The sequence below is a fragment of the Enoplosus armatus genome, chromosome 21, assembly GCF_043641665.1.
Source record: "Enoplosus armatus isolate fEnoArm2 chromosome 21, fEnoArm2.hap1, whole genome shotgun sequence".
NCBI lineage: Eukaryota > Metazoa > Chordata > Actinopteri > Centrarchiformes > Enoplosidae > Enoplosus > Enoplosus armatus.
In genome coordinates, this window is record NC_092200.1 from 12,460,269 (window position 1) to 12,484,654 (window position 24,386).

The following is a 24,386-nucleotide window of genomic DNA, read 5'->3' on the forward strand; positions in this document are numbered from 1 at the left end:
CCGCCCCCACTCTTGACCCACACCTCTAAAGGCAAATATGAAAATGAAAAATTACAAGTTTATGAATAGATAATATTTGGGCCTGGTATAGGCAAAAGTTTTGGGACAGTAAACTGAAGTTGGTATATTATGGATTTTACAGTTAAAACAAGAATGACTATGCAGGGAAACACCACAAAGTCAGCATGTAGTTTTTATTGGCATTTGTGTTAAATTGACTAAAAAATCTTAATATATCTATATCTATATCTATATATCTAAAAAAAAATACCAAAAACGAATGCTCAGTTCAATATTTACCCCTCTCACTCTACACATCATACCCAAAACACAAAATAATTGCCTATCACAAGTTCCTAGATCCCACTTTTTTAAGGCTGCAACTATCAATTGTTTTTATTATCGATTAACCTGCCAATTGTTTTCTCGGTTAAATGATCAATCACTTCATTTTATAATATGCCGGAAAACAGTGAAAACTGTCTATCACAGTTTCCCAGAACCCAAAATGATTTGTTGAAATTACATGTTTTGTTTAATTTACTTTCAATTTACTTTCATATTCACATTCGAGAAGCTGACTCCAGAATGTTTGGCATTTTTACTTTAAAAGAAATGACTTAAATTATTAATCAAAATTGTTGTTAATTAATTTTCTGTAGATCTACTAATTGACAAATAATTGTAGGTATTTTTTAAGCTATTTTTAATCTTTGCATCTTTATCAGACAGTGGACAGTATAAAATTGCGGAAAATGAGGAGCGCTGACATGGAACAAAGATCCACAGCTGGACTGGGACACTGCAAACTTAATGATCAGCATCTCAAACTCCTTGCAACCTTTTTTGTTTTAGTAAAAAACTCAAGTACAGTAAATAATCAACAAAAGATTTAATATATAAATTCTCAAATATATTACCCAGATAAATGATCTAAAAATAAATATCTGTGTCTCAACACACAGATTAATTAACTAAATGTTTCAGCACTGAACGTAAAAACAAATAGAGTAACTCAGTGGTAGTAAAAGCTGAAGCAGAAGCAGAGCAGCCAAAACAAAAAGGAAAGAAAACGCCTGATAGATTGGTCCATGGAGAGAACACATGATAGGATGAACAGAGTGGGAGAGAGAAAGGAAAGAAATAGAGGAGGCATCCTGTGGAGAAAGGAGGGGATTTCCCACAGCACAGATGGAAGCCATTAGTATGGTGTTGTTGCTTAAAAACCTTTCATGTCTTTGCAGTTATTAGATAATACTGGGTTAACAGTAAACAGCATGATTCTGCAAATGGATATAATATGCAGACACAGCGATTGTTTTACCATTCACTACCTAAAATTGGTTTAAATGTAATAAAATGTAATAATTCAGAATGTAACCTATAAAGTCTCCATGCCGAGTTTTAAATTGTCGGTTGACGATGAAAATGTTCCATGGCTCGACTTAACCAAGAAACTCCCTAAGACGGAGACCGTTGCAGTGAGGTCATGTCGAAGCCAAAGCCACAACCGCAACTATGTGTGCACAAACACACACACACACACACACACACACACACACACTCTACTGGGTGATACATGCTTGCTGATGTCATCACCGCAGCTTTGGTGACACACACGGGTCAACCAGGGGTCTCGCCTCTGAACTCTGAACTCCGCGACCTAACATCTGCTTACCTACCGTGTCCCATCAATACACACTTTCATTTTTCTGTTGGATTCACTGAGGAACAGAAATATACAGAGCAGAAGAGCCATCTTCAGTTGACACATTGGGATATACAAATCTTCAGAAACAATAATACAATGTACGATAGAAGTTAGGCATTTTGCTTTGTAGACTCTCTTAAACAGTGTACGTATTTAGAGCTTAGGGCTGTTCTGTTCAACACATGTTCAGTTAAACAGCCTACTGTATGCCGCGCGTAAAAAAGCTAAATGTTTTTGATTACTGAGCTTACACAGGGGACGATGGGAAACGGGATAAGAGGGGAAGCTTCTTTCCCTCTCTCTCCCTTCTTACCTTATTTTCTCCTCTGCTAGCTTTCCCTCATTCAGGCACCCCTCCATCCGCCTCGCCTCCTCTGCACGGGCTGCCAACTCCTCCACTGAGCGGGAGAGAGAGAGAGGAGAGACAGAGGAAGAAAAGTGTGAGATAAAGAGCAACAGTTCACTTCAGACATTGTTGGTTAAGATTCATTCGCAAGCGGGTCTAATTCAAAATGGCCATATGACAGAAAAAAAAGACAAATTCCAAATGAGATATAAATAAAGTTGTACCAGATAGCTCTGGAGGCTGAGTTGAGTTTGTTTTTTAATGTATTCAAATAGAGAAATACAGAAAGTAAGTAAAGATTAACACAGTATTTCACATGTTCCAGCAGACCAGGGTTAATAGAATGATTTACAAAACATTGCATACATAGAGGTGATTATTGATTCTCATCAAGTTCAGCATGAGTGGTAAAATATGAACTGTGAGGCAACTTCAAAGCAAAAACGAAGAACTCTGCCACAGAGGAGCCACTGAATGCCTTTCAGAAGCAGAGAAGGAAGGAGTGAAAGTATTGCACTGCTTATGCTGCAGTAGCCCTTTTGTTGAGAGACAAAAGAAGCGCTCCCCGACTCTGTCAATAGATGGCACTCTTTACCTTGAGCAGGCCACTTGTGCTCATGCTCCTGACTGCATCCCTTCAATCACATTCCCTTTTCAGCCGTCTCCTCCGTCTACATGCAATAAAACCCCATTGTCCTATACTTAGTAGTTTAGCATAATAAACCACTGGTCAGGTTCCTTGGTTAGGTTTGCTTTCGCAGGCCCTTTTTAGTTAGAATTTAAAATTTAGGATTTGCCCCCTCCCCCCCGTTCTGTATGCTGTTTTGTGAGTCAATGTTTCTTCATAGCTCTTAAAACCTTTTCACTAAATTCAGTATTCATTGAATATAACATAAACTGTCAACCATCGGTGGCCAAGGCTAGTGAATATTGAGAAGGTGTGTGCACTGAATATGTAGAGGTGTGCACTGCTGAGTATGTGTGTGTGTGTGTGTGTGTGTGTGTGTGTGTGTGTGTGTGTGCGTGTTCAATATTTACAGGACGGACCTTGACTTTGTGGGTGTGCATGTGTATTTGAGTGTGTGAAATAAAAATAGAGAAATGTTTAAAGTATTGCTGTAATGCTTTTAGGGCCACGCACCATGCTGTGTTGGCAGCGGTGGGACAGACTGAATAGGAGGAGGCTAAAACCAATACCAGAAAGGAAGAAATAGAGAAAAGAAAAAATACATTTAATAAAACTATGATTAATTTATGGTTTTGCAGCATCCAAACTGTTCAAACTGAAGCCCTAGGAAAATTGAAGCGGCAACAGGAATTGCTAAATATTTTACGATGCACAAACACTTTTTATTTGTGTGTGTGTATGTGCTTATTCCCTACCTTGGCTACTTTACTGAACCTCAAGGTGAAAGTTTGCTATGAATCTCAATAATCAATAAAGCACAGATGTGAAAACTTGATGGGGATCAAATTAATATTCAAGGCATTAGTTTTGAGGTGACCTCAGTGACACCTCCCACCAGGGGAGGCCATAGAGAGAGCAATTAGCTGCATAGACTGACCGTTTACACAAACACTACTATTTGCACCAAAACACACACACAGCTGAAACACACGCATAAAAATGCAGTTTCTCTGTAACTTATCATTTCTAGAAATATAAAAACAGATAGACACACAAAAGTAGAGGACAAACGGCACACATAGAGACATACACCAGCTGTTTACCTTAGACAACTAGATAAGGTGGTATATTTAGCTTAGAAGGGATTGATGACCAAATACTGCCAAAATTTTCCACATTAAACGAGGATCTGCAGAGGATTGTGGATTTCTCGACAATCAATTCTTCTTAATAGCTTAGGGTGGAACGGCAGTCCATATTCTAAGGTCTGGGGTCTTTCACAACCTGTTTTTAGTGGCTTCACAAGTTAAGTTATGACATTAGTCCTCGATCTAAGATCTTCGGTTCCTCACTCTCGCACTTTCTTGACCCTTTTATACTGGCTTCACAACTTAAGGTGTGACATTAGTCCATAATCTAACACTCTCCCGATCTCTCCCTCTCAATGCCTTCATACGAGCTTCAAAGCCCATCATACAGCATCAGCCTATAATCACAGATCTGCGGTCAGATTACCCCGCTCTCACAGCTAACCTTTAACATGAGAAGGACGAAAACCCGGCTAACCCTGAATCAGTGGTTGGGGCTACGCTGGGCCCTGCCTGGCCCTCATAAAAGCTTCATAAGGCTTCATAGGAGCTTCCTTTGGCTTTGTTGGGGGATTCGTAGCGGGCTGAGGTGCTCCCGAGAGACGTCCCAAAGCCTCCCAAGACTCTTTCTCTCTCTTTCTGAAGTTTCATGGGCTTGCAACACTGCTTTTGGGTATAAGCCAAAAGGTGCAGGCACACAGCCGCACACCGTCATGCACACAAATACACCACAAGAAAAAAAAAAAAAAAAAACGTATGCACACAACAGTGAACACTCATAAAGACAAAGACTAACACACACACACAGACACACGTAGAATCAAAAACTCTCTCACACACACACACACATACACACACACACACACACACACACACACACACGTAGAATCAAAAACTCACACACACACACACACACATATACACCCCACAACACACTCCCCTCTTGCTCTCTCCTCTCCGCTTTATTTACAATCCTCTGGCAGCGGTACAAGGGCCCGGGGCTATAACACACGGCACCTAATGCTCAAACTGCCAGGTAATCTCATGTCTGACATCCCCCTTTGATAGAAACTGATCAATAGACTCTTGTAAAGGAGTCATTTTCTCTGATGTTTCTACCAACCACTTCTCTCTATCTCTATCTCTCTCCCCATATACCCCCCCTTCTCTTTTATTAGCCATACATTTATAATTCATATTTCAGCAGGGCTGAGTTTGCTCTGAGACAAAGGGGGGCTTCTTTGTGTAATAAAGAACAATGGTGGTGAAATGATGGGGATAAATGCCAGTGTTTGCTGCTGGTTCCGGTGAACAACAGTTTTGGGGATCGATAGAGTGTGAAATGGGATTATAGCTAGTAATAGAGGTGAATTGGAGGAGAGAGGCTTGTGCACGTGTGCGTCCAGGGATCCAGATTGAATAGCAGCACACACACACACACACGCATACATACGCACACACTTGTGCGCACACAATAATGATTTCATCATCTTTAGGCAGATGCACATCAGCAGCACAGAGGGGTGGTAATATCACATTTATGTTTTTGTGGAAGTGTGGAAATATGGATATTGTGTTTTTGTTTATGCTGTTATTTCATTTGCTGTCACACAGCATCACATTTATTTCACATTACGGCCAACCTTACAACACATCTTATTTAAGCTGTAAGATGACACTATCAGCCATATTTGAATATTGTAAACATCCATCCCTGCTTGAATTTCACAGTTAGGTGCTATAAAAACAATTAACCAGCCATTTAGAATATACTGCATACTGTTTCCTGATTAGTAACACAATCTTTACTTATCTACACCTTTCTATTTGTTGTCTGTTTAAGTGTCTTAGAGTTTCAAAAATCATGCCACAAATTAGTTGTCAATTCAGTTCAAATTACCTATATATACTATAAGTGCTACATCGTCTACATCAAGGTATTGAGCACACACTGGCATTCTCTTAGCACCATATGCAGTTTATTAAGTGCTGTGTGATTTACTGTCTGGACTCACTATTTTGTAAGAAGCGGAATATCTACTGAGCTGAGAATCATACAGAAAATGCATGCTGTCAAAGAGTGACAGTAAATTTGACACATACAGTCATATGCCAAGTTTAAGGACTTTTTTTCTCTCCTTTTTAATCACCCCCTTCTTTCCCGTCTCTTCATCCTCTCCTGCCACAGTCTGATTGAATCCAGCTGCCTTCAGACGCTTCAATCTCATCCATATGACACTCCTCTGGTTCTCAACTCATCCTTCAGTCCTCTGTTTCTTTCCTCCTTTGACATTCCCTCTATCCGGCCACAGAGACCTTTTAATATAATATCCATCTCATCCCAACAGTTACAGTCATTTATACGGTCAGTTAATTGTAGGATTCAGGTAACATGTCACCACACATCTATATATAATGATAATATATGTGTTGAATACTTGGAAAGAACTGAATAAAAGGTATAAAGTGTATTTTCTGGGTAGTTATCACTATATTGATGATACATATGTATGATTCCAGTGTTCTGTGAGGTCACAGTGACCTTGACCTTTGACAACTAAATTCTGATCAGTAAATCATTGTGTCCAAGTTGACATTTATGCCAAATTTGAAGAAGTTCCCTCAAAGTGTTCCTGAGATATCATGTTCACGAGAATGGGACCGGCATATGGAGGGACAACCCGAAAACGTAATAATAATAATAATAATAATATAATATAATTTAATAAACTAATGGGCTTAAATATGTGGTTTTGATGGAAATTCACCTTGGTTTGCTCCTCATTATTTAACTGCATACCTCTTTGTGTATTTCCATATGTCTTCAGCATTCTAACTTGTTCATTTTCACAATCCACTCCATCCTAGACCAGATCTACTGTTATCAAGCTACAAAAAGAATCATCACCACTCAAGGCAATGTTTCCATTATACAGAAAAGACACAGACAAGGGCTTCATGTTAATAAAAAGGCCTTTTGTTCATGACAGTAATTTCTCAAGCTGACTCCTCACCCAGTCTATTCAGGCCACTGCTATATCCAGGTAAACAATGCCCTCTTTGTTATAATAATGCATCTTTATTCTTCTTAAGTCATTACAATAGGCTCTACGCTTCTGGATTGTATTTGCAGAAGGTAAAAGCTGAATAATATGTGGTTTTGTGTGGAGCGTATAGTTGAGGGAATGCGTTTTGATCACAGACAAAAGGCCAAGCTACACAGCGTTGTCCTTCTGTCTCTATCTTGTTAATGAGCAGTGTTCACCGAGCAAGCCAGCCACTGTCTGCCACAGAGAGAGACCTCAGATTCATCTCTCTGCGGACAATAGGTGAGTGTGTGTGTGTGTATTTGTACCTCGGAGAGCGAGTGTGTATGTGCTAATTAAAGCAGTGGGAGTTGGGAGAAATGGCTGTGTGCGTGTGTGTGTATGCGAGGTGTTTGCCTGGCGTGACCGTAGATGTGTACGTTAATTCTTAATGAGACATTTCTGTACCCAGAGAGACCGAGCCATCACCATTCCTGCACTGACACACTACTACAAAGGCCAGCGTCGTGCGCGCGCACACACGCACGCACGCACACACGCACGCACGCACGCACACACACATAAACCAGATCATTACCATACAGCTAAAGCAATGCGCCATTAAATCAAACCTCTATCTACAGTGTGTGTGTGTGTGTGTGTGTGTCTGAGTTAACACTGCGTGCAGACAGCCAGCAACGGAATCACCACATTGCTGTACCACTGCTGGCTAATTTGAGCTAACTGATTGAGCTAACAACGTGTGGCTGGTTCTGCAACAAAAGGCCCCTACAGCATGCTATATGCCTCTGATGGACAGCATTGCCCAAAAGTTCAAACAAGAAAAGCAGAGCAACTAGTGAATCAAGCAGTGAAGTGAGGTCAAATCTCAATCCTTGTGTGACCGGTTACTAATAAATGATTTAGCTGGTGAATAGAAAACTGTATGTATGCACACTGTATATGTGTATGTGGTTGTTTGTTGATGGACAAGTGGACAGATGGATGGATGAAATGAGTAACTGATGGATTTATTGACTGATTGCTACCTGTCACTTGGTGCTTGCTGCGTAGCTCCTCCAGCTCTTGGCTCAACTGCCTGGTGTGACTGCTCAGACTCTGTTTCTCTCGGACGGCACTCCTCATCCTCTCCTCCTCCTCCTGTAACTCCTCCTGAAGTCTCTGCACCTCTCCTCTCTGTAGATCCACCTCGCTGCTCCTCCTCGCAGCCTCCCGTCTGGCCTCCTTCAGCTCCTCCTCTGACTGTCTGAGAAGTGCCATATGTTCCTGCATGGGCCGAGAGGAATAGTGAAGAAGTGACTGTGTTTTCATGCCTTCACACCTGTTCAGATAAAGCATCTTGCTAGATTGTGTCTGGAATGCACTTCACACTTGCCATTGAAAGGAGCCTAAAATGTGTAATGAGTGACCACTTCATTATTTGATTTTGCTTTCCTGCTTACATTTGCCTAAAATAAAAAAAAAACATAATTCCCTCGCCATACAAGTAGAGAAAAAAAAAAAAAAATATATATATATAATTATCATATTATATATATTATTGTTGTATATAATTATGTATGTATATCATTATGTGATATTCCACAGGGAAGTAGGCTGGATTAATGGACAAGACCTGACGGCAAGAGGAGAATATACTACAGTTGCCTATGTGTGTGTGTGTGTGTTTTGTGAGAATAAACGTGTGTGTGCATGCATATGATCTTGGTAAGAATGAAAGGTCTATCGCTTGTATGTGTCAGGGGACACACAAATGAATGTGTAAAATCAAACATTCCCACTTCCACCTACACATACAAGGCTACACACACACACACACACACACACACACACACGAATGATGTGTCTATGACTGCCAGCAATGTTGGCACTCTGCCAGGCTACAGTCACCACTTTGAGTAATTTGAATATTTAGTGTCCCATTGAGCTCTTAATTGGAGTCAATTTCACCAGCCTTGGCACGTTTGGTGCTTTAATTAATGGCGAGGCAATTTGTTTCTGCCAGGCAATCACGGGACAATCGCACGAGTGGTGGGTGTGTGGTGCCGGTGGAGGTGGGTTGAGTACCCCTCTTTGAGAACTTGAATTGAATCTCCAGCTCGTGTTCTTAACCTGAGATGCCTACACAGGCAACATTTTAGGTCAATGGATGAGGCGTTTGAATTCAAAAGTAGAGGGGGAAAAGGTCAAAATAATATGGTTGTCTCTATATTAGAGGACAGGTCAGCAGATACACATTACTTTAATACCTCTTGGGTGTCTGCCAGCTCAAGCTCTAAGCATGTAACTTCCTTTTTCAGACGCATCACTTCCTGTTCCATCTGGCTGTGATTGCTCATGTGTGTATGGTGGGACGCAACAAGACTTTGCTTCAGATCCACCATTTCCTGGGTTCTATGGGGAGGAGAGCAAAGAGTGACTGGACTGTCCGAACTGCTGTGTAAGGCATGCTTAGTACCAATGAAGACAGTGAAAGAAAAAATGTCTGCAACAAGAAAAAAAAATAAGACAGATTATTTGAATAGATTATGTTAAATTTTCCAAGTAGCATATAGTGTGTAACTGTGTGCCTTTTGGCAAGTGTTAAGACAATGAGAGAGAGTATGGGGTGGAGGCAGATGGGAAGGGCATGAGAGGAGAGACAAGGACAGGAACCAGGATCAGCAGAGGAGAATGAGAGTTTTATAGACTCAGTTATTACTGTCTCTCCAGCCCTGACTTCATCTGAAGAATAGCCTTTTCACACTCCGCAAGGCGCTCAACCTGCTCAGTACAGCACTGAAACACACACACACACACACACACACACACACACACACACACAAAATGTGGGTGCTGGAATGCAGCTTCATTGTCAATGTAAATCTGAAACTAACTTTAAGTCTAACTCTGTATACAGATTATCTGTGTTATTTTTTAACACAAATAGAACGTAAACAAATTTCACCTCTCAATTGTTATCTCCAAATGTGTAAGTACTCTACAGGATAAATTCCGATGGTTTAGTTTGATGATAATCCATCCATGACCTCACCTTCTGTAGCTGCTGTCTGTGTCTTAGCAGGCTGAGATACTCCTCGTCAGAATGAGAATGACTCTGTTGATATAGCCGTAGATCACACTCCAACATCAGTTTCTTTTTGGTGGAGGGAGCCAGTGAAATAGGTGGAGAGAATGGAGAAACATAGTTCATTTTTCAAAGATCTAACATATTGAAATATTACTTGTGTTTTGGAAGGCTGATTTTAGTCTGAAAATGTAACCACCAAAATGCAAACAACTGATCTGAAACAGAAACCAAAATGACTTAAAAAGCAAAGTCACAAAGGGGTTCATTTGTAATGAATAGTATTTCAACAGATTATATGCATTTTGGTTTACTAATAAATGACAATGACACTGATGTGCCACTAAGGAAACACATCATTATGTATTGCACTCATTTGTGAATTGATTTGTTGCATCGCAGAGCACAGCGACACATGGCCTTGGCCTGCTTGAAAAAAAAAAAAGACCATGTAGCTCATTGTGTTTTCTAAATGTACTGCTTAATGTATCACTACCCTCAATCTTAGTCTATTAGCTGCTGTCCTTTATATAGGGAAATTATGCAACTAATTCAAAAGTAGACATCTTTGTAGGAAAGGAGGGGAAATTTTACTTGTCTTCTAGTGTCCATCTTTACGTTATAGTGAAATATTCGGTGGTCAGAATACAAATGGACTAGAATAGCAGATAGCATTAAGATACTATACTCGAGCTACTATGTAAGTTTCCGCTTGTTTTTCCATTTGTGCTTGAATATGAAATGCTGTAACTTTAACACACTGATTTTATATTTTCATATTTTATATTCATATTCATTTTAATTTCAATTTAGATTTTCTTGTAAACAGGGAGTGAAGACATTAGTGATTTTAGGGTTAGCTGAGCCCAACAGTGGCATGAGGTACAGAATTAGCAGGACGTGAAGCTCCATAAGAACTCCTAACCTCTTGATAGGCGCCTCACAATCAAAGTCATTAGCCAGTGTAATAAAGGGCCTGAGATACAGCCATTCTTCAACAGCCTAACTCTTTTATAACCAACAGATTAAAGTTGATTGGATTAAAATGACATTCTGCCCATCTGACCTTGGCGGCAGCAGTTAAGTTCATCCAAATTAAATTTCTCCGTAATAAAGATGATTCATTTGTTGCCTGATGTAGTAAATATAAAACAGAAAGAAAAAGGAGAAAAGATTAAGTGACACACGTCAGTGCACAAGCGCACACTTGCGCACACACATACACGTGTGTGCAAAGTCACATGCACACAAAAGAATATACCCCTGCATGTACACACACAACACCTGGGAGCAAAGACAAAAACAAAGACATCCATTTGAATTAATCTAAACACTCATACATAAAAACTGCATCCTTAAAAAATACTTGGTTCCTATTTTGAAATGAAAGACTGCCCCCAATGGCTACCGGTCTGATCATGTCACCTGCCTATATTTCCACTGATCATCTCCGAAGCAGCCTCATTCTTACATGGCATTATTAAAGGAAATTAACCTGTACAATGAAATACACAGTTTTCAGCTGTTTTAAATGTTGTCGTAAGAGGAATATTACACAATCATGAGTAACATGTATATTTGTGTCTGGATTTATGCCTGTCTTATTGTTGTGTCTACATATGCTGATGTGTAAGTGTTTGTCCTGACCTGCTGTTTGAGCGTGTCCATCTGCTGCTGCAGGGATCCTATCAGGCCTTTAATATGGTCCATATTTTGGTGACTCTCCCTCAGTAGATTCTGATTGGCCTGGAGCTCATCCGTCAACTGGTCAAGAGCCTCCTGTGAGTTCTCCCATTGGCCAACCTTTTCCTGGTGCCGCTGCACCATCTCCGTTAGCTCTTCTTTCACTGAATTAGTTGCTAATTGAGACTCTCTTAGCTGCCAAATTAAACATAGTGAATAAGGCAATGGTAAACTCACAGGACTGCAAAATATGTATGTAGAATAAGTATAAGTAAGTATGTATAAACTAAGTAAGTATAAGCTGATGAAATCTCTTTAGAGGCAGTGGGCAAGCAAAATGCAATAATGGTAATATACTGTTTTACTGTAAACTATGACCTACCTGTTGCTGAGAATACTGTAGTTCTTCTTCCAAAACTTCCACCTGCCCTTGCACCCTATGCACCTTCTCTAGTGCTGCTGTGTACTTTTGTTTAAAAATGGCTACAGTTTCCTTCTGCTCCTGGGCTTGCAAACTGGCATCTTTCAGCTCCTCCTTGGCTCCTTTAAGCTGCTGATGAAGACGCTTCATCTCAACCTCCTGCTTCTTTAGCTCTCCTTCAAATGTCTCGACCTTAAAGCAAACAGAGCCAAATGAAGCACAAATGTTGAAGAGAAACCATTGTGCTTTATGTAAAATGGAACATCTGTAGCCTGAAGGTTTGGTAGTGACCAAAACACTGAGAGAAGCATTTTGACTCCCCTCATGTATAGGTGCTCTTGAGAAGATTTACTGAAGAGCTGCCAAGTGTGAAAGTGTGGAGTGTTACCTATTGATGTGTTACAAGTAACTTATGAATAAAGTAGTAGGAAGCCTTAATGTATGCACACATGAAGAAGAAGACATGAACCATCATCATTATCATAATGCCACAAAATAAAAAAGTATACTTGACATGATGCTTCATCGTGACTAAATGTGCCTTCAAGAAATGGAAAAATAGACATATGCTAGTTTGTCTGACATGGTATAACATACTGTGCTGCTCTACAGTAACCTCGCTCATAATGAAAGGGGAACCCAGGAAGTGAAACCCAGCTTAATCCCGGTGTTACACAAGCAATCCTACCGTAGCTCACCTTTCAAGCGGAGAGGTTGAGAAAGTTAAACCTGCTCTAACACTCAGCTTGAGTTCATCCACGTTAATCCCGCTGTAATCTGGATCAGAACATGAGGGTTTACAACTAATGACAGCCAACTAGTTAGATTTCAGTGGTTCGCCGCAGCTTGGTTTAACCAGGGATTAGCTGGGCCCATCTAGGACTAACACTGGGTAGGAGGCAGCATGGCTGCGTGGAAAACTTGCTCATGCAAAGGAAGAAAGAGACACAAACCAGAGGAGAGAAGAGGAGAGGAGAGGAGAGGATGGAGGGGCACCATCAACCTCCATTCTCTACTTTAGACTCAAAAACTGAACAACCTGTGTAGGTGTATGTGCGTGTGTGTGTTTAAAACCATTGACTATTCGAGTGTGATGGCAAATGTTTTAGCCAAGGTTACCTAAGGTAACAGTTTTAAAGTCACACTTTGAAACACACACACACACACACACACAATATAAACTAAGGTGTCATATGCCAACTTTACCTATTATAGCTGTATATCTTACTTGCTCTCTGTGATAGTATTTCTTTCCCTGTAATGTATTCACTACCCTGCAGTCCAAACACTAATGGTGGATTTAGCGTTTCTTTCCGTCGCTGGATGAAAGGCCTTATAACAAGGCTTAATGGGAACACCATGGCTTTCTTGTGACCATAATCAGGAGCTTGTGCTTTGGGGAAACAAACAACCCTCATTAGATATGATGGAAAACACATCGCTTTGACCCTCATTTGGCCTGCCATTTGAGTATTCGCGGCTGTCACATGACTACCCAAGTCGACCCTTGGTTGATAATAACGTTATTCTTTTTTTGGATCTCTTGGTGTGTCTTTCCCTCTCTGTATTCATGTTTGGGTCTAATTGGATGTGAGAGGTTGACAAACAGAGGGGTCATCTTGTCTTGTTTGTTAATTCAGATGATGTAGATGGCGATATATGTAAGTTGACTGCAAAATAAAGCTTGTCTGCTGCAAACCGGTCAGTTTGTTGTTCCTGGCAGAAGACTCTGACTACTTGATTGTCTGCTGTGATTTAGATCACTTGCACTCAAATGGATAAACGCATCTGATTTTATTTTACACTGTCCACTGGATTAACAGCATAGATTGTTTTGCTGTAGAATCATGGTTCAACCGATTGACAACTGAACACATAAAATACTCTTGCTCTCTTCTCTGTGGCTATGTGCTGCTGACTTAAACTGTCCTTGAGCTTCGTGACCTCTGACTCTCGATCCTTCAGCTTGCTCTGTGTTTGGCTGAGGTCAGAATTGTTCTGCTTCAGTCGACTGTGAAGCAGGACACTCCTCTGGCTCCAGCGTTCCGCATCAATCTCATGAGCCTGTTTCACAGCTTCCAGGTCAGAGTTCAACTGATCCATAGATTTCACCAGAGATTTCACCTGTAGGGGAGGTGGAGATGCGCAAAGGTGAAGAGGAGAGGAGAGGAGTCCTTCCTTACCTGTTGCTGACCAATATGGAGCTGATTGTGTAGCTGCTGTTGTTCTTTCTCCTTCTGGTCTTTAAGGAGCTCGATATCTCTGAGCTTTTCGTTTAAGTGACAGGCCTCTTCCTGCTGTCCTCTGACCTTGTGTTTCAAGTGTCTTACCTCACCCTCCAGTGCTGCCACCTGAGCAAGAAGACAGTGAAAGTGAGGAAAACTGAAAAGGATGAAAATTGATAACTTTATGTAGGCATACAAAGCACACACAGACAGACAGTAAAGACAGCGAGGGGGCGGCAGGAGCCTAAAAGTGAGGGAATCAAGCTTGAGTCAGAGAGTTTCCCAGTTTAGTCTCAGGACCAGCTGGGAAATGTGGGCACAGCAGACATGAATGAGTAACGATTCCCCTTTCCTTAGCTCCAACTTTCGAGGAGCATTTGAGCAAGGTGCTACGCCTCCCACTGCTCTAATGGAGCTGCTCAGTAGCCAACAGTAGAGCAGTGCTGCTGGTTTGGGCACTTCCCTTGAGTGGATGTGTGCAACTCTGTGGGTGTAAAGCAGGTCATTGTTGGGAAAAAAGCAAAACACAAGGGTGCTCACTCAACCTAGCCTCAGCATATGAAAGGAAAAACCAAAAAATAGTAAGACAGGTTTGAGACCCTTGTAGCACCACCTAGAACTGAATTTAAGCCCTGAGACAAATTTTAAACCCAAAAAAAGAGGCAAATATGAAAAACTCAAACTATTTCTCATGAAACGCACCTAATGCAAAATTTGCAATATTAAAATGTACAAGTATGATCTTTTATAAATTGTACTGTGTTCAGTGAAATCTGTCAAAATTGCAATATTATAATCTGAAAATATACTCACACCACACACAAATAATCAGAAAACAGATAATAAGAAATGCAATCTGAAAGCCCTGATAAGGACATAAATAGATATAAATCATAGGAAAAGTGATACAATCACAAGCCACCACACCTCCTCCTGTGTCCTGTGATGCATATGTTCAGCTGTCTTCATTTCAGCTCTTAACTGCAGAATTAACTGATTTCTGCTTAGAACCTAAACACACAGCAAATACACTTAAAAGTACATTTAAATGAATTGCGTATGTTGGCATTTTTGTGTTCCTTTGGTTAAATAGTTGGTTAATAGCGTGACCACATGCACACAGAGGCAGAGAGAGATGGACCTCCAGGTGTGAAGTGTGGACTTTCTCATGGCTCAGAGCCAAGTCAGCCTCCAGTCTCTCTTTGGTCCGGTTGAGGTGGATTAACTCTCTGCTCCGGTCCTCCATCTTGGCTCTCAGCTCATCCCTTTCCGCGCACAGTTTCTCCGAAGCCATCTCTCTTCGGAGAAACTGGGAAATATGCAATAAAGCTAAGCCACTAAATCAGTGCTACAATCTAACAGTACACCCACACCCATCCACATTAGGGCAGCAAAAGAATTTAAAAAAATCATAATTAACTTTAAATAACACCGTAATAAGTAAATGTAATAAAATAATATTAAGTCCAGGATCACAAAACTCACTCAACATTATCTAACATACAACACAAGAAAAGAGTAATTAAATTGATTCTAATTTGGTTTCCATTATCAAATAAAACAGTAACTCTTTTTATTTGATAGTGGAATCAACAAGCAAATGTTCTTTTAACACAGTTAACATTAATATGAATCACGAGCATTAAAAATAATCTGGTGAATAATGAAGTCATTGTTTTTACCTCTTTCTGACATTCAGAGTGCTGCTTCTTACTCTTTGTGAGCTCCTTCACCAGCGCGCACATCTTAATCTCCCTCTTCTGAATCTGGAATATAAAAACACATTTCTATGGTTTAAGGACGTTGGACAATGCTCTTTTTAATTGCAAAACAGAGATAGTCTTTTTGATGACAAAGTAACAATATATTGAGGATCTCCTTGAATCATTGGCAACACAAACTGTATCTCAGGAAGGAGGAGAACGCTGTCAACAAAACTTCAGATAAAATATTCCAGTCTTGTTTTCATGTTTGTGTTTAAGGTAATGGTGGCGGATGCCGCCACGTACAGAGAAGCGGTTGTTTATGCTTCTCTTGTGTATACGGTATGTCTGACAATTGCTTGTGTTTGTCTGTTTCCTTGGTGACCTTCCCTAATTACCCACTTCAGTGCTCTGCCAAATGTTGTCTTTGTGTGTGCATGTCTGCACACGCTTTCATGTGGGTGTGATTCCACACAAGTTTGCTGGGGAAATGTTTTTGACTTCTCTTCTGTCTGCCACCGCGTCTATATCTTGTTAAGGTTTTTCTCTGTTTGAGGTCAGTCGAAATGGCCAGGTATTTGCCGTTGTGTGCTGGGTTTTTTTAGCCGAATAGGTCTCCAATGTCACGGCACTGGGGTAATATATATAGGTGAGTTAATTTTCTGTATATACTGAATAAGATAGGGATAAGACCACAGCCTTGTGTTACTCCACAATGTAAAAAATAAATAAATAATGGAGAAATGCAATCTAATTTAATTGAATTTGCACTGCACATTTATTACTGGTATACACATTTGATGCAGACATAGTTTCCACTTTGGATTTATATATACACATAAGAGTGCTTCATGTCAAATGAGTTGAATCCTCGCTCTCTGTTTCTCCATCCCTCCCAACCTCCTGTCCGCCCTGCATGATCCAGGGATTGTTTTGACCAGAGTTGAGGGCTCGTTTGTAACTGTCCGGGGGGATTGATGGAGTTAACTTGGCTCTTTGACCTCTCACCTCTGGCTGTCAGCGGCCAGGCTCGCTAAACACACTAAACCTGAGCTACGGCAAGGGGAGGAAGAAAAAAAAAAACACCCTGCATACACACTGCCATGCACGTAGCAGCTAAATCACAAATGAGCTCTCATGTAAACACTCATATAATTCTTCCTGGACAGGAAGAATACAGGTTGTGTTTTGCATTCCATAGGCATCAGATAAAATAGAACAAACACATTTGTGCACACAAAAAAATGACCAGGGCTTTTATTCATGTTACAAATGCAAGTCATTCCACTTACCCATAGCAAGCACAACACTTACTTCGTGCCAATTTTTAAATCTTAGCTTGATTTATCTTTGAGTATGTGTGTGTGTGTGTGTGTGTGTGTGCATGAATTCCCAATGTGAGCGTGTGATAGGCAGAATGGATGTTGATAAACACCGGAGGATGTCGTGTCAAAACAGACAACTTGTCAAAACGCAACGCTAACTAGGTCAATCACAAAGTTTAAGGAGAAACTTTGGAGTGGAGCTTTGGTTTATGCATATCTCTACGTGGATGTCTATGTGTGTGTGATAAGCTTCTGAACGAATCTGCAGGAGGGGACCTCCAATATCGAAGGTATTTTTAAATCAATGAGCTCTTAAGTGTATCTCAGTCTCAATGTGTTCACAGATACACACGCACACAACACTCAGCGCAAGATAGAATCCCTACTGACAGGCAATGACAAGATAAAGAGAGGGAGGAAAAAAGGGGGAGAGGACGACAGGAGGGGGAGAAATAATATTTGAACAGTTGGGGGTGGGGGGGGTGGCGACGGGGGGGGGGGGGGGGGGGGGGGGGGGAAGAAAGAGACAAGTGGCAAGGCAAGAAAAGAAATGAGCAATAAGCGAGATCAAGAGAGAAAGCAGGGAAAGAGAAAATCAGAAAGCTATTCTGATGGTTGTAAAGCATTGTGAGCAGGACCAATGTTTGTCCAAGTCCAACCTTGAAGGCTTGAACAACCTTCCACAATGCTGCTTACCTTCCACTGTACCATTCCTTCTGTCTCCTCTCATTCTTGCTTGCTTTCTCACTTCTCACTTCACTTTGTTGTGTTCTCCACAAAACAATCAACAGTGGACCGCAACTGGACTGTATGTTCTGAATATCAAAATCAGTATTTGGCCTGGTATTATTTCAACGGTCCCGTCAAGAAAGTTATCAAATGATAACGAGGAAAAAAACAGCTATTCATTCATAAAATATAATAAAAACAATGTTTTTTAACTTCCAGCTGTAAAGTACGCACCACATCATAATGTAAGTATGGAATGTACCATTGTTCATGTGAAATGCAGGCTTAATGCCTATCTGGGCCTGTGTGGAAAAAGCTATTTACCACTGATTAGACGGATGTCGTTAAATTGCCCCTCACAGAATTAATCTTCTAAATAAAGAAATGTTAACTCATGCCCAAAGATACAGACGTCGAGTGGTCTCTATAATCCCCAGGACTCAAGTCAGACCAGTGCTTCCACTCCTCTACTTCGCAGCAGTTTCAGTGATTAGATCTACAAAAAAAAAAAACCAAGTGAGAGGACAACTCATTCTCTACAGAAAAGGCAAACTGCTTTCCTATTCTTCTGAGCAAAGAAGTCTAAGTGGTGGTGGTGGTTGGGGGGGGAGAGTGAATCAGCACAGTACATTTGGGATGAAGGAGAGTGTTGACAGTATTTGTTCAGCTGTGCTAATGTTAGGACATTTAGAGCTGCAGAGGAAAATACTTAACGCAAAGTTCTCTCAGTTTCACTTATATTCAAGTGGGAGCAGGCACACCCATTCTCTTTTACACACACCTACTACCACCGCCGTCCATACAATGACGGGATGAAGTGCGCATGAGTGAATGCAAAGCTCTAAGTGTGTGTGTGTGTGTGTGTGTGTGTGTGTGAGAGAGAGAGAGAGAGAGAGAGAGAGAGAGAGAGAGAGAGAGAGAGAGAGAGAGAGAGAGAGAGAGAGAGAGAGCTTGTAATAGATCAGAGAAAGAACAGTTTTGGTGCATAAAGCAGGGCCAGATGTGGAGCAGAAACCAGATCTCTGGACAGAGTGTAATGGTCCATCCGTTGACTAAGCCAATCCAAACATGAAAGACACAACCTCACACACACATTTATACACATGTGTACACACCCACACAGACATACATTATAGCTAATAGCATACACTGTTCATTCACAACCAAACACACATGCACAAACAAACATCTCACACAGTTGTATATGATATTAACTTATCCTACACTACAAGTGAAATCCCAATTTAGCAGTTTGCTTCCATCCTGCAGGCAGACAACTGAATTACTCCACGCCAGTGAATTACAAGAGGTTAAAATTATGCTCTTAATTAAAATATGTTATTTTTCAGTACCAAAGCCGCTGACCTATAACATGAGCTATAGAGCATGTGGTCTTTTAAATTTGCACTCTATAAACAGGGAGACTGTTGTAACAATAGCCTAAGTGATAGCCAACAAAATACTGACCTTAACCCTAACCCTAAAAATATTCTGAAATGTGTATTGTCAGTGAAGAGGCTTGCCAGTGAAAAGGACTGAACCTCGTGTGCTTTTTTACAAATCCAAGCCCTTGAAATTCACCAATGGCTTAGTGAAAAGTGTCTTTCCAACCTGGTTTATTGAAGGTTAAATACAAACCACTAAGTATTAACATATGTTGCTGGTACATCACAGAAAGGGCAGATGATAAAAATATCTAAAAAGAAATATAGCATACAGGTATGAACGTGTGTTTTACTGAAGTCCTAGCTGAAAAAAAAAAAAGCCATTTTAGCAGAATAATCCAAATTTTTGTCAAGTCTGTCTTCATCAAAAGTGTGTGTTTTTAATAAGGCTCTAAATATCAGAACATCCCATTACCCATTATCTAAAACCTTATTATCAGCACCATTGTAGAAATAGACAATGCCTGTCACAGTGAATATTACATTTGAAAATTGAATATTTAAATGAATCCCTCACCTGAGCGACCCTTCTTATCAGCCCCATTGTGGGGAAAGACAATGCATTACATTAAAGTGAATATTATATTTAATCTCCATCCTGTAGAAATTGCGTATTTTCAGTTTAACCATTTTTTTCCCTGACATTGTCCACTTTGAGAAGAAAATGTTTCTTGACCTTGTGAGCAAGAGAATTCACTAATAATGTGTCAGTGTCAATAATACATGTCCAACAACAGAGGAGTGAAACGCACATTGTCAAGTGTTACAATAAAACTGCAAAGTTGGACAAGCAAGGTTTTGTAAGAATTTATAATTCAACTTTTGAATGAAGACCTTGAGGAAGAAACCAGTTACCTTCTTTTCAGTGGTGCGACGCACATGCGTCACTTCCTGCTGCAGGTCTTTGTTTGCATGGTGCAACTGGTCCTGGATCTGCTGCCTCTGCTGTCTCTCCGTGTTCAGGCTGGATTTGGTCTGATCCAGGGTTTGACTGATGTCACTCAACATGCACTCACTCGTTTGTAACTGAGGGGTGAGCAGAGATAGAAAGAAGGGGAGAGAGATGACGAATAAGCACAGTATGTCTGGTTTGAACCTTCTCCGAAGGCTGAGAGAGGGACAGTCAAAGGCAGGCAGACAGCTGGAGAGAGAGCTGAGGAGGACAGACACATGAGGAGAACAATGGGTGAACCGTTCCAACAAGATACAAGCAGGAGAAGAGGTGGATGAGAGTATAATTTAGGGACGTTTGCCTCCGCTCTGTCTCCATAGCAGTGAAAAGGAACATCATAAAGGCTCTGTGCCAGGCTGGGAAACCCTACAGCCACTGCTTTGACTCAGGACCAATAAAACTGCTTGACTACACATCATAAAGTTGTAGGACACTAACTGTAGACTACTGCTTCTTTAACCTTGAAACAAGGCTCACAGAGAGCTGTGGTCCTTGTTCTATCTGCTCCCCATCAGACCAACAGAAACAATACTCTTTTATTAAAAACACCACATTTCTTTAAAGCAACTTCCTCACTCTAGATGTTTCACTGGGCTACTGTACTATTCTATGTACACCCAAATAATGGCCAAATATCTTATGTGTCACGAATAACACTGTAAAGGTATAAATAGTAGTACACTGTATGTGAGCTACTGTTTAGTTGTGTCCATCAGCTTCGAGTCAACCGTGCACTCACTGTACAACTGTAACAGTATTAACTGTATAACTGTAACTCCTTGTGTGCCCAAATTAATTTGGATTCTGATATGAACAACCTTTAGATCAGTAAAAGAAAAAGAAAAACAGACAATAAACCACCGGACCTGTGACATTGAAAGTATGCAAAGTGAGCTCCAGCACTTGAAAATGAAATTACAATGATCACACTGAAACGGCTGCCACCTCCAGAATACACAAGCGATGTCAATATGCTAACAGAGAAATCAAGTTAGTGTTAGAAAAGTGAGGGCATGAAGTCAGAATCTGTTTCAGGTATTTCAAGTATTCCCTAAGTCAAGTAACTGACATGCTTTTATATTGAATATGCTTCGTTTAGTTGGCTGGCGGGCACCCGCACCACTGAAACACTGGTAGCAGATGAATGACTGGGTTTGGTCAAGGACACAGCAAATGGGTTAATTTAAGCCTAAAACACATCACTACCACACGCCGCTCTGATATACCTAGAGGGGCGAGTGGAGGAGGAAAAGAGGGACAGAGGGAGAGAGAAATACAATGTGAGTGAGACAGAGACAGGGAGAGAATGAAAAGAAAGAATGGGAAAAGGACAACGGGAGAAACCTAAAGGCCATTCCATTCATCACGCGTATGACTCTTTAATGTTCCCATACATTACCAATGGTTCTCATTGGGGCGAGGGCCAGACTGGACGGGGGAGATGAGAGGGAAAAAGAAAGATAAGAAAGAGAGAAATAAAGAAAGCAAGAAAGAATGGTCTGAGGAAAACTAATGAATGGACAAAATAAAGAGAATTAACCCCTCCCCCACTCTCAGCCCCTCTCTTGGCTAAGTGATATTCATACGAACATGGTTCTTTATTGTACAACGAGCTAACCCTCTGCGGAGCTAAGATGGTGGCGATGAGTTATTAAATATGGAGAGAGGGCGAGAGGGGGAAGGCAGAGGAGGAGGGGAAGAAGGACGGATGATTAACTGTGAAGGAAGTAAAAAATGAGGAGAATTCCCCGATGTACCTGACTGGATTTGATTTAGAGAAGGTTGCCCAATTCTGTTCCTTATTTAAGAAGAGCACCCCTCCTGTGTCTGTGTGTGTGTGTGTGTATGAGAGAGAGTGTGTTACCTACTTTGCTCTGCAGTGAAGCCAGGCTTCCTTTGAGCTGTGAGTTGTCTTGGACCAGCTGCTGTGTGTGTTTCTCCTTCATAGCCAAGGTTCTCTTCAGAGAGTCCTGTGTGGCTCGCAAACTAACCGCATCCTGGTCCAGATGCCTCACATGCTCCTCTCTCGCTTTCATCTAACACACACACACACACACACACACACACACACACACACACACACACACACAGAAAACAGAACCGTCTGTAGGGTACATACATATATACAACTTATATAGATTCTACCTGCCTTGTGTCTATGCAAACACCAAAAGGGCAAACAAAAGTGTTGATTTTCTTTTACAAATTTTTGTTTTCTTGTACGCATTAGAAACCATTGAATAAGTACAAGAAAACATCTTGTGCCAAAGATCTTGTAATAGTCTCTTGTGTGCAACCAGATCTCTAGAGTACCAGTTCTAACTGATTACTGTGGGAAGGCTGCCCAACAATGTTGTTGGCAGATGTACTAAAGATAATTTAATGTGAAAACAACAGCTTTATCATGTTTTGTGCGAGGTCTATTAGTCTCCGATATTTCGTTTGACAAATGTCAAAACTCTAGTCTAACCATTGTTATTTGAAATGTACAGTAACACATAATACTGACACATCATTATTCTTGTCATCAACCTCACAAATTTAAATTGTACCTCATCACCTAGGGCACCATTATTTTTCAGTAAGATGGAATAAAACACGCAAAGATTATTTATGTGTACCTGAAAACTAAAACAAAATTGTTGCTGTGTGTTAGTGTACACAAATTAGTGCTTTAGTAATTATTGGGGGAAAGAGACTGATTATTTCTAAGGAAGCAGACAGTGGCTGAACTCCTCACCCCATGCATGAATGTGAGTGTGTGTGGGCCTGTGGTTCAGAACCCCTAGCCAAATCAAAGCCCCTATTCATTAGCACTGTGTGAAATGAGCCCTGTGTTAGATTAGTAAGGAGGCTCCGCAGACAGTCAGCACACATACAAACACACACAAACACTTTTATATATAAACAGGCATACACACTTTTCTCCACACATGCGCGCACAAGTACACACCCTTGCATATCAGATGATTTAAGATTGGTGAGACAGGAAGGCCATGCGCAGATATAACCACGCACAATATAGACTCAAACACACACACACACACACACAGTGGGTACCTACAGTGCAGCATCCTTCTTAACTTCTGACCTCTCTCTAGCTCTTCCGTCACCTCCTCTAACAGCAGACTGTGGTTTTGGACTTGTGTCTTGGCACTGATACAGCCCACCTCTGCCCCCTTCAGCGAGCTCTCCAGACTATTCAGTACATATATCATCCAACGTATTGTAACAGTGAGCAAAAGGTGGTCATTTATGCAGTTAACTCATCTAGAGCATGGCTAATGGATGGCAACAATTATAAGCAATGGGGCAGCCCGACACTGAATTAAAATTACTCTTTTATCTGGATATTGCACCAATTTTAGTGTGACTATTGGGAAATAAAATAAGTTTTACAAAATTGAAACAATAACGTGTGAATTTCAGTGCTTCAGCCAAGTTCAACATTACGTAAGTGGGCAAAAGATCTTCTTTATGTTAATCCATCTATAGTGCAAGAGGGATTTCAGATGAAAAATGATTATGAAGCAAAAGAGCACATTTTCTAGGCATTTTAATTAAACCAAGTTAGAGCACTGATATCTCCTAAATTCAGCTACTGTAACTGTTTTACTGTACTTACTTATGACTACAATTCATGCTATAAAACACAAATGATATTTCATATGCAATAGACATATTATACAGTATATCCAAATATTACATAAAAAGATTCTACAATTGCCACCATCAATCCATATTATTATGTGTTTAACATGTGTGCAAAGCATATACTTGAGGATGTGTATCTAGAAAATAGGTCTAAGGTACCAGCAGGGTCTAAGGTACTGCCAGTTCTGAGCTCAGTGAGTGCAAATACTCACAAGAAAGCAGGGCAACTCTGTGAGGGCCAAACTTAGACATTGTTTCTGTAAAGAATGAAAGACTAACAGAATCGTTTTAAGTATTTTGCTAAACTGAAAGCCATGCGGGGCAGGTAAGATGCATACACATTCACATAGGCCTACACATAA

General features: G+C 40.7%; 1 protein-coding gene across 1 annotated transcript in view; it reads right to left on the reverse strand.

Annotated features, from left to right (window-relative positions):
* LOC139304590 (putative uncharacterized protein MYH16) overlaps positions 1-24,386 on the reverse strand; it is an 85,143-nt gene that overhangs the window by 19,828 nt on the left and 40,929 nt on the right. Inside the window, exons 8-20 of the mRNA XM_070928523.1 lie at positions 22,239-22,406; positions 20,274-20,444; positions 15,899-15,982; positions 15,358-15,525; positions 15,144-15,227; positions 14,175-14,342; positions 11,953-12,183; positions 11,535-11,765; positions 9,855-9,956; positions 9,522-9,598; positions 9,070-9,214; positions 7,849-8,086; positions 2,025-2,109 (exon numbers count right to left, since the gene is read on the reverse strand). Of these exons, the coding sequence (XP_070784624.1) occupies positions 2,025-2,109; positions 7,849-8,086; positions 9,070-9,214; positions 9,522-9,598; positions 9,855-9,956; positions 11,535-11,765; positions 11,953-12,183; positions 14,175-14,342; positions 15,144-15,227; positions 15,358-15,525; positions 15,899-15,982; positions 20,274-20,444; positions 22,239-22,406 (1,952 nt within the window). The remainder of the gene's footprint in view (positions 1-2,024; positions 2,110-7,848; positions 8,087-9,069; positions 9,215-9,521; positions 9,599-9,854; positions 9,957-11,534; positions 11,766-11,952; positions 12,184-14,174; positions 14,343-15,143; positions 15,228-15,357; positions 15,526-15,898; positions 15,983-20,273; positions 20,445-22,238; positions 22,407-24,386) is intronic.